This window comes from Rhamphochromis longiceps, linkage group LG6 (assembly GCF_057381845.1).
Source record: "Rhamphochromis longiceps isolate RC_006_pf linkage group LG6, R_longiceps_female_GT1.1, whole genome shotgun sequence".
In the NCBI taxonomy this organism is placed as follows: domain Eukaryota; kingdom Metazoa; phylum Chordata; class Actinopteri; order Cichliformes; family Cichlidae; genus Rhamphochromis; species Rhamphochromis longiceps.
The window spans coordinates 8,524,389-8,535,104 of NC_140562.1; the positions used below are offsets into that span (position 1 = coordinate 8,524,389).

Sequence of the window (10,716 nt, forward strand, 5' to 3'; positions counted from 1 at the left end):
TTGGATGGCACTAGAATTTATAATAACAGATCACCTTCAAAATACCTCAGCACAGATAGAACTGTATTACTACCTAAATGTACACATGTACAAGTATTTATTTTGCCAAAACGTTTCCCCTTCAGTGTTGTATGGACTCATAGTGTTGCTACAGATAATTAAACCAGAGCTGATTTTAAATACGTTGCTCTTTTGAATCTACACTAATCCATCATCATCTTTAAAAGCATATGTTTGTATGGTGTCTGTCCTGTGAGGGCCAAATATCTCAAAATAATCATTAATGAGTTCAGAAAACCAGGCCTGCAACTTGATTTACAAAGATAATTTAAATATATTAAAAATAAAATACTGGCTGCACCTGTAACTGTTCAACTTGCCTGTGTGGTTAAACAGAATATGGCAGGAGTCCCACTGTCTGCTGTCAAGGCTTTCCTTATTCATGTGCTAAAGAGTCCTAAGAATCAACATTGTAACTTATCTATCACGATGACAAGAACCATGTTTATTGCTAATGCTAGTCCTGTTTCCATGCAAAAAGCAGATTGTAACTGATCTCAGAATACTGAAAGCAGAGCCAGTGACATTTTAACCTCCTGTTAAAAACCAGGGATTTATCCATAATGCCCATGTGCACCCAGCCAGATAAAGCTGCAGGCCACTCAGCTTGAAGTGATTTTTAATCGAATGCAGACGAGGCTATGAAATTAAGATGTGCTACAGTTTTTAGTGGAATAAGGGGCGCGCCCAGTTAACCCTGTTTTCAGAGACAATAGCCCACTGCTGCCACTGTAAAGGATGAATGTTTATTGTAGGCTTTTTAATTTACAGTATAAAGTGCATTGAGACAACTGAAATGAGACCTCTAAAAGTTGATTCTGTTCATCTGGACGTAGCGTTTTGTGGGAGAAATGTTTCGTCACTCATCCAAGTGACTTCTTCAGTCTCAGCTGACTGCAGGTTTCCCCAACCTTATAAACAGTACATTTGCATAATGACTGAAACCAGCCCACTCAAGGAACAATGGGCTGGGAGGTCAGTTCTTTAATCTTAATTATGCAAACTCTCATGACCATTCATCAACAACCACTGACCAAAACCCACTGATCAATGGCCATGAATACCATTCACAGAGATTTGGGGAATGGCTGCAATCACAGCATTGTAAGATGCTGACAGATGAACCCTTAGGCCCCCTCCTCGATTCAGAGATGGTCTTTTCCTTTTCATGTAAATGTCCTCCTTGACTCCGCGCTCAAACCAGTGTTCCTCCCTGTCCAGGATGTTACATCCTCATCATTGAAAGAGTGTCCACTGGCCTGTAGGTGTAAATAGACTGCAGAGTCCTGGCCTGACGAGGTAGCTCTTCCGTGTTCGCCAGAGGTTGTTTGGTTTCCCCGATGTATAAATCCTTGCAATCCTCCTGGCACTTAACAGCGTACACTATGTTAATCTGTTTGTGTCGGGGGACCCGATCCTTGGGGTGGACCAATTCTTTTTGGCACAGCGTGTTTTGGGATTTACTGTATATCTTTCCCAGGACTTTGTCCACAGAACCAGTGTTGATAGCTCTTGACTCGGTGGACCTCGGGGGATTTTTTTCTGTAAAATATCATTGAGCTCTGTACAGCTGACAACCTCAGTCTCTGCACAGTGAAGAGAGGGTGATTCACCAGGTTCTAGAAAAAAGGGACAATTAGTTCAGCTTAAAGCACTTTTTTAAAAAATGATGCAGATTTGTATTTTATGCAGAAAGAAATAAAATGGTCTGAGCTCACGATTTGTCGATTTATCGATAAAAATTGATTCTGGCTTGGATAACGTGATATCGATTCATTAAAATCCTGAATTGATTTTTTAATATTAATTTATTTTGCCCAAAACGCCAGAATCTCAGGTTAAACCTCACAAAATTTCAAGAACCACCAAACAGCTAAAACAGTAAATGAGAGCAGGTACACGGATTCTACACAAAGACGTAAACACACAGCGCGGACCCGCGGATCAGAATCAGTGAGATGTCGCCTTTCTCACCTGACGGCACGGACATGGTCGGGGCTGAAAGGCGACAGCTCCTGATTCCGATGTTTCGGCGGCTCCGCGCTTTGTGTTTACACCCTTTTTGCGCTGATTCTAAAGCTGTTAGTTTGATCTCTCTCCAAACAATATTGACCGAACCACCTCCAGCTGAACGTCAGCAAGACCAAGGAGCTGGTGGTGGACTTCAGAAGGGGTCAGCACAGAGACTACAAGCCCATCATCATCAATGGAGCTCCAGTGGAGAGGGTGCAGTCCTTCAAGTATCTTGGTGTCCACATCTCCTCAGACCTGACATGGGCTGCCCACATTCAGGTCCAGACCAAAAAGGCTAGGCAGCGTCTGTATCACCTACGACAACTGAGGAAGTTCAGGGTCTCTCCAAAGATCCTCAGGATTTTCTATACAGGCGCTGTGGAGAGCATCCTCACACAGAACATGACATCGTGGTTTGGGAACAGCTGTGTGAAGGACCAAAAAGCTCTCCAGAGAGTGATCCGTACAGCAGAACGCTGCTGCAGGATTGCTCTCCCCCCGCTTCAGGACACCTACACCAGGAGATGCCGGACTAGAGCAGCGCAGATACTGAAGGACCCATCCCATCCTGGCAACAAACTGTTCCAACTTCTGCAATCTGGTAGAAGGTTCCGCATCTTCCGGGCAAGGACAGAGAGACTCAAGAGGAGCTTCTATCCCCAAGCCATCCGTGCCCTAAACACACACACCCGCCCTCTCACATCATCTATAATTGACTGAGACAGGACTCTTCCAGACACTAAACCAAGGCACAATGTACATTTCAAATTCCTTTAATTTTAAATATGTTTATATTGTCTATCCTGTAAAATAGTCAGATGTCTATTCATATTAATGTACAGAATTCACCTGCTTGCTGCTACTACTGCACATTCACCCAGTGTATATACTATATGTGTATATATATATATGTATATATATATATAATGTTCTTCCTCTACACCCCCCAATTTTTGCACATGTCGAGGAGCGTGTCAGGCTACATTTCACTGTGTGTTATACTTGTATAACTATGCATGTGACAAATAAAGAACCTTGAACCTTGAACCAGCAGCAAAAGAAGATCCAAACTAAGCTTCACAAAAACATCGTCATGAATTCACTCTGACTTTTGCTGTTTTGCTTCCACCACACTTCATGCACAGCTCTCTCTCTCTCTCTCTCTCTCTCTCTCACACACACACAGTACACTTCAAGAACAGTTTCCAGTCCAAAAATCTGTTTTCTACATTATTCGCTTGCTTGTTACGCACAAGTCTACCGTTGTTTACAGGCTGTCGGCTGATGTTTTTTTTCCTTTTACTTACTTCCGAAAAGAAAACCTAATTTCTGCTGTTCAATAGGCTTCTGAACAAATGTAAACTTTTTAAAATTATGCAAAATGCTGTGTCTGTAATAAAACCGTTGTAACTTCAGAGGTAATGTTCATGTGTTGATTAATGGTTTTCTTTCGTTTTTGATGTACTGCAGAATATTTTTATAAAATCCCAGGCCAGGAAAATCACCTTCTGTGTTTTATCTTCAGCTACTTCGACACAAAGGCATCTGCTGTGATGCTCACACCTTTGACAAAGTCTTGCGAGTGTCAGCTTCCTTTTTATAGATACAAAAAATATGTAAATGTACTGATCTGAATTATAATATTTCTGACTGTCTGAGGCAAAATTTCCCCGATTTAAATCGAATCTAATTGAATCAAAACGTGGATCGAATTGATTCGGGACCTTGTGAATCTGAATCGATTCTAGAAATCAGTGACGATACCCAGCCCTAGTTACACTGTTCCTGTTATTAACAGCAGGGGGCACTATCAACCACAGACTGAGAGCCAGACACGCTCTGCTGGTGCCTCATTGGCCTCATTTCTACAGAGGAAAGACTCTATAGTGAGAAACAGCTTAGGGGGAAAATGCTGATCTGGAGACGTCTGAGTGTTACAGAGGATATACATAGCACTGTGGTTCAGTGTCACACAATCACAAACAAATACAGCAAAGTACTAAAAAGGGTGCTGCCTCCAAAGATTGCTTTTACTGGTTTGGAGCTTAGGAGGCTTAATAACAACAGGCATGAATGAAGACAGATCAGAACAGCTGTTTGATCACAGCATCCAGTACCAACACAATCATCCACACTCAAGAGCCTGTTGGCTTCAGAGTCAGCAGCTGAATGTCTAAAATATCAAATGTCATTTTTGGTCCATCAGCTACAGCATGAACTGCTTAAAGTGAGAAGCAGCCTAAAGCCCGACAGATTCATCTTTCCAGACTGAAAAAATCTCAGAGTGAACCGAGTGTTGCGTTTTCAGTGTGATCTCACAAAGTCAAGTCGCTTTAATGATGTTCTGTCCTGTCTTCCTCTATCAAAAGCACACAAACACTATAAAACATTGTTTCTGTGCTTTGGGTTTTTGTTTTCTACACAGAGGTATAGTACGACTAGACCCTAAAGGCAGGCTGCTCACCTACAACGAGCTCATGAACATCTTTCCAATGGAGCTCGCTGCCCTTCTCGTGGATGAGGGTCACTGTCATCCTCCGCTGGATCCCCTGCAGCAAACATAACAGGAGCTCAGGATCACAGTGAGCACAGCTAGAGAAACATTACGCTTTAAAATAAGATATTCAACTGTGTACAAAGGAAGCAGTTACCACTGTGTGAGTAATAAGGAAACAACATGTGCACCAATCCTGTACCTGGTGCAGCAGGTAGGTACCATGACAGGGCAGGCCTCCACTGTGATCCACGATGGCTGGGATGTACCTGTGCATGGAGGGAGGAGGTGACACAACATCCCAACTTATAATGTTCTTCCTGGAGATAATTTTTATGGTTCCTTTAAAGCTTGTGCGTGAATATAACACTCCAGGTGGATAGTCACTCTCCAGTGGGCTCCAGCTCGCTGATCTCAAACCAGACCAGCAGGTCGTACTTGCTGACACACACTGACCCAGGTTGGATTTGGTGTTGGTGTTCAACTTGGTGGCTGCAACTGACACACACACACAGCTCAACGTTAACAACTGGGAATTTGTCTGAATTTAAGAGAAGATGAATAAAAGTGAGGAGTATTTACTTCATGCTTTGGGTGACTAAATGGAGGATGGATAGGTGACATGAAAACACTACTGACCCTTTATACTGAGCCAATAGCTCACACACTTCTATTAAATCTGTCTGTAGAGCCAGTAATCACAGAGGATAGATACTGGAAGCAAACTGAAATGTTAGGAGGAACTAAATCACACATTACAACACCAATGGCAGCACCCTGCTGTCTCACACATCAGGATCATGGTCCTGTTGAAACGGGCTAATCGCTAAAGCTCAGAGTTGCATTCGTCTATACTCAATATGATCGAAAAAACAATTTTAACAAACAATTAAAAAAAGAACAAGTAAAAGATCTACTATAGCCAAAAGAAGGCCATTTACAGACTATAGCGCTGTGAAAAAGTATTTGCCTCCTTTCTGATTTCGTATCTTATTCCATATTTGTCACACTTACACGTTTCAGATCAATCCATTTATAACATTAGACAACAATGTCTAATATTAAACGGCAGTTTTCAAGGGCAAAAAGCTATCCAAACATACACGGTCCTATATGAAAAAGTAATCTCAATGAAAACCGATACCTTGTGTGTCACCTCTGACACCAACAACTGCAGCAAGCGTTTGGTGCTAGAGGTCACATTTGGACTCTGGACCTCTGTGGAGTGTGCACATGATCTCATTACTGTCTAAAAATCCAAGGAGTGCATAACCATTGAAAAATACACAGTAACAGGTGTGTAGCAACAAGCCGCTAACACAGTGTGTGTATGCTAGCGGCTAATCTAGCAAACAAATGAACAGAGTGCTTTTAGGTGTTGCACAAGGATACGATGATAAGCTGTGTGTCTTTTTTGTAATGACCTGCTTGAATTTACCTTAATCCAAGGAGTGGTCAGTGTGGGGAAATCTGCCATGAGCAGATAAAGTGGATGAGTGGGACTAGGTAGGTGTGCCGAAAAGAGGCAACAAAGCTGAAGCTGAAGAGTGTGCTGAGAACATAGTGGCGCCGCCAGCAGGTTTCCGGTGTTGTGCCAAAAAGTGATTGCCTGCCAAAAAGTGATTTCCAATGTTTCCGTGTATTTTTTATGTGTAATATCTTTACGTATGTTGGTAAATAGACTTCGGTGAACAGCGTTTACAAAGGGGTTATATATAGAATTAAAAGATTATCTGTTTTTTCAAGTATCTTTATAACTCTGTGTTATTGTACTCACATTATAACCAATCCGGTCCTTTTCCCCCATTTACAATATTTTTACAGAACTATTGTAATATTTGCTGCCATTTCTGCTGTCTTACTCTTACAAAAGACATTTTTAATGTTAATGAGATTTTTTTTAACTGCATAAATAAAGGTTCTATAAAAGTCGCTGCCAAAAACTGATTGCGGCTTCTACCTTGTTACACGAATGTTGTTTGTGGCTCAATATGACTTTGTGTCATCCATGAGGGATGCATTTGACATATGTTTCACATATTATAGGCCAACAAGTTACTTATAGCAGTTTAAATACGAGCAATCAGTTTTTGGCAAATACCGGAAATCAGTTTTTGGCAGACAATCACTTTTTGGCACAACAAGACTTTGGCAGTAACACCTACAACATTGGCAGTCCCATTTTGTGAAAGCCAATAAAAAATAGCTAGGTTTCCTTGTGTCATTTGTGTGGAACAATACTGCACAAGAAGCTAAATAGATTTAGAAAAACGAAAAAAAAATTGTTGAAGAACAAAAGATAAATGTCCTTTTTTTTATAGCATTAACTGGCCGGCTGTGTGGTGCGCAGCGTTAAGAGGCCAGCATTCAGACCCCAGAGTTTAACGACCAAGTTCGAGTCTCTGACGGTTCGTCTGCTACTGCAGGGTAGGCCGAGCGAAAGACGAAGCTCCGGGCTCCTCCTTTTTTTCGCTTTTTTAAATTCACATTTATTTCGATTTATTTAGATTTCAAGCCACAAGTAAAAGCTCAGGGAAACACTTTTAAGGTACCCTATATATGTCCTTTCACATCTTATCACTTCATACAGTGGGCCAGTCTACACCTGCTACTTCCTGCACAAGCTTTTATCACACACGACCCACTGTTTACAGGTAAGAAATCCAGCAAACATCTGCCTGCTACACAGGTGAAAATAGAGCAACAGGACCGCTGAGTCTTTCATTTTATTTATTTTCTGCTGTGTTTCACTTGCATTTATTTGAAAGACTGAGTGTAAACACAAACACAAAAAAATATTTTATGTGCTGGAATGTGCAGAAAATAGGTTTAAATGTTAAACAAATTTCTTCTAGTCAGAATGTTGCATATAATTAAATTTTTGCTTGATGCATAAAGTTAAAAGATTAAAACTAATAAAACAAGTTTTAAAAACAGACTTTTCCATTTGATTACATTTTGTATGATGGATTATGCAGAAAAAGTAGAATTGGGCTGAAAGATCTATCGTTTTATCACCTATTCAGGTTGTAAATCATGTTTTTAAAAAGTAACTAAGTAATTAATTACTTTTGAAAATAAGTAATCAGTAACAAAACGGGATTACTTTTTGGGGGAAGTAATCAGTAATAGTTACTGGTTTACTTTTTTCAAGTAATTTGACCAATACTGCTAGTTAAGTTACTACCATAGTTAATACAGTTACGGGTAACATGACAGTGCTAACCCATAACCCCGAACTCTGTAATACTGTAAATGATGAGTGATTTAAGTTAACACTAAACATTAAACAGTGTCTCCTGAACCAATAGTTATGCAATTTGGGGCAAGTCCAAAATAAATGAGTGAGAGAGGCTTCTCCAAGTTTACAACGATCATATGTGGGACTAATAGAAGGAAAAATGATGGCGTTTTTGTTGCTGAAGACAGCAAAATGTCTGCATTTGTTGACACTTTACAGAAGGCAGTGAAAAATGCAAGTTTAGGTGATTTTGTTTTTCATTTTGGTTAATTTGACATAATAGTTTTTACTATAGTAACCAAACGACTGTCTTCTGCAAGATGACTACTGTTAAATTAGAGTAAATGGAAAATCTTGTCATTTACTTTATAATTCTTGCTATTTTTTTATATTTGTTACATGTCATAGACATGGGGAAAAGGCACATGTGGGGATTCCCAGTGGACAGCAGCACGAGAGACTTCAAGGAAGGCCTCCAAACTGGATGAAGAGGAGATGGAGGTCGCTGTGTGTCGACATGGATTAATGTGTCTTTTGTGTCACTTTCACTTCAGGGACGGCAAACTGTGGTGTATTTCAGGAACGGTTACATGCCTGACAACTACACTTCTGAACAGGTCCAACTTTTGATTTGCACTCAGAATGACTACATCAAAGAGTTTAGTTAAAAACACTAAAATGAAACCTGCAGACTTGCTTAAAGTGATTCGTATTCATGAGAAACTGGAGCGTCATTATCATTGAGTTTATTTCTTTCCCTGCTAAGCAACACCAAGTCTAGCCCTGATTGGCTGATATAAGTGACCACAGACCTGTCGCTGTGTCAGTTTGAATGGGTGATTAGAGACCAGCACATGTTTGTTGCTGCTCCATGTTTTCTGCAACATTGTGTGTAGTTACTGCAGCTGTGTGTGCATTCTGCTGGCAGGAACAGGAAACAAGCGAAAGAAAACTGGCGAGCATCCTGGAAGGAAAACTTAATCGGACATAACAAGTTAAAACAGTTTGCAAGTTTCAAGCCAAATTGCTGAATCTACCGTCCAGGTTCTCCTTGATAGCGTGACTCTGTGTTGTTCTCCTTCATTCTTCTGTCTCTGTCTGTCAAATCTCAGCGTATTATAAACCAACTGTTGTCACCCTCTGCTGCTCAGTGTGCTGGCTGTTTTCTCAGGAATCTCAACCACGAGAAAGTTTATACGAACGAAGCTAAAAAACCTGTGACAGTTTGTGAAACGTCATTAGCAGCAGTGAAATAAGATTCCAAAAGTTAGTGAAATGATAGAGGCTCTTTTATGCTGGAAAAATTGTTCTAGCACAAAGTGGCCCAATAAACGGAATTTTTTAATACAGAAATACATCTAATGATAAAAAGACAAGCAGAGAATTCATTGTCCGTTTTCAATTGCAGAGCTGGGATGCTCGTCTCCTCATGGAGCGCTCTCGAGCTGTGAAGTGTCCAGATATCAGCGCTCACCTGGCTGGTACCAAGAAGGTTCAGCAAGTGCTCCCCAGACCTGGAGTCCTGGACAGATTCTTCCCAGACCAGCCTCAAGCTGTGCAGCAGATCCGAGCGACATTGGCTGACCTTAACACTCTAGACACGGTGAGAAAAAGGGCACGTTTTTTTCATTGTTTGGAAAATTTGCCATTAGATAATCCTCACCTGGGTGTTGCTGTTCAGTGTAAGCAATATAATTTGCATTTTATTCCTCTGATTTATTTCTCTGTGGTTGCGCGCGTCTACAGGGTCCAGAGAGGGACAAAACAGTATCAGTGGCCTTGTCAGCAGCAGAACGGTTTGTCTTGAAGTCTCAGCGAGAAGGAGGAGGTACAGCGGGGGGATAGAAGCATCTTTAAAAATGTTGAAAACTTCTGTTTATTGCTCACCATTTATTAAACTAGGGAAGTTTAAGCAGTGCATGTGTGGATCTGCACACACATGCAGCATTTGCTTGCATTCCATGTATGAGCCAGTCAAAACAGTGACGACACATACATGACTGCCTGCTGTTTTGCGTTACTTTGTATCTACTGTGATTCATGCATGCTGTACTGTGACTGAGATAATAGTGTATATGAGACACACTTGACAACAACATTGATCAGGATGTGAAAAAGCTACCAGATACAAGTTGTCAGCAGGTTATGGCTGACTAACCACCCTGCCTTACATCACTCTGGGCTAATACTGTAAAAAGCAATCATTAGTTTTCTTTGTAATATCAGATCATTTGTTTTGATAAATACATAGTCCAGTATCAGGGTTCATATGAGCTATTTTAGCAGTAATTTCACACCTCCACTATGATAGTATTTAGCTGTTAATCATGTTAGCAAGGAAGCTCGGGTTTGCAATTCATTCTTAATTTAGCCACGCTGCATGAATTTGGATGATACGATTTTTGAAAATGGCAGTTTCATTTATGGGGCGTATATAAAATCGTAGTTCTTAGGCTGGCTTTTAAGGAAGGAAAAAGGTATGTATCAGTTGGCTGGGAAGAAAGATGGAGGTGGAAAGGATATGCGAGCTATGGGACAAAGTTGCTGAGACTAGGTTAAAAAGAGGTGAGGATCAGTGAGCAGGAATGTGGCTTTGTGCTGAAAAGAGCACAACAGATTGTCTGGAGAGAAGGTGAAGGAAAGTCAGTTGAAGCAAGACAGTTTGTGGAGTTTGTGTTGGACTGTATGTTATGCTGGGAGCCTGGGGATTAGTGGACTTTGATTCCAAGTTAATACTAGCTAGTGTTTCTCACTGGTTTTTGGGTGGTGGAGTAAAAGGGATTGGTTGGTGGCTGTTTCTAATGTTAGCCTTTTCTTGGTTTTCTTACAGGCAGGGTAAAGACATGGTGATGAATGAGTGTGTGGGCCGTCTGCTGAGGACCAAGAGCTCAGGACAGTCAGATGGGGG

The 10,716-nt window shown here is 40.9% G+C and overlaps 2 protein-coding genes across 3 annotated transcripts; one reads left to right on the plus strand and one right to left on the minus strand.

Moving 5' to 3' along the window:
* Positions 1–6,113, minus strand: LOC146667455 (uncharacterized). 2 transcript variants are annotated; one of them, XM_085408462.1, is made up of 4 exons: positions 6,006–6,113; positions 4,770–5,065; positions 4,538–4,622; positions 1–1,679 (listed from the first exon to the last, which is right to left on the minus strand). In XM_085408462.1, exons 2-4 carry the CDS (start codon positions 4,842–4,844, stop codon positions 1,444–1,446), a joined length of 396 nt encoding a protein of 131 aa, XP_085264588.1. In that variant the 5' UTR covers positions 4,845–5,065; positions 6,006–6,113; the 3' UTR covers positions 1–1,443. The 2 variants fall into 2 exon arrangements, with proteins under 2 accessions (XP_085264588.1, XP_085264589.1); XM_085408463.1 differs by lacking the exon at positions 6,006–6,113 and adding an exon at positions 5,712–5,977.
* Positions 6,114–7,779: 1,666 nt separating this feature from the next.
* On the plus strand, positions 7,780–10,658 carry LOC146667456 (glutathione synthetase-like). The gene is made up of 6 exons (XM_085408328.1): positions 7,780–7,818; positions 8,217–8,309; positions 8,363–8,425; positions 9,181–9,411; positions 9,555–9,636; positions 10,639–10,658. The coding sequence occupies exons 1-6, from the start codon at positions 7,780–7,782 to the stop codon at positions 10,656–10,658; spliced, it is 528 nt and encodes a 175-aa protein (XP_085264454.1).
* Positions 10,659–10,716: the final 58 nt, after the last annotated feature.

Excerpts from the sequence above, each read along its gene's own strand:
- LOC146667455 (XM_085408462.1), bottom strand. The coding sequence starts at position 4,844 with ATGCACAGGTACATCCCAGCCATCGTGGATCACAGTGGAGGCCTGCCC. Across the intron at positions 4,623-4,769 it reads GTACCTACCTGCTGCACCAG|GGGATCCAGCGGAGGATGAC; the intron begins GTACAGGATTGG and ends TGTTTGCTGCAG. Across the intron at positions 1,680-4,537 it reads TGTTCATGAGCTCGTTGTAG|AACCTGGTGAATCACCCTCT; the intron begins GTGAGCAGCCTG and ends CCTTTTTTCTAG.
- LOC146667456 (XM_085408328.1), top strand. The coding sequence starts at position 7,780 with ATGACAGTGCTAACCCATAACCCCGAACTCTGTAATACT. Across the intron at positions 8,426-9,180 it reads ACAACTACACTTCTGAACAG|ACAAGCAGAGAATTCATTGT; the intron begins GTCCAACTTTTG and ends AATGATAAAAAG. Across the intron at positions 9,412-9,554 it reads ACCTTAACACTCTAGACACG|GGTCCAGAGAGGGACAAAAC; the intron begins GTGAGAAAAAGG and ends GCGCGTCTACAG.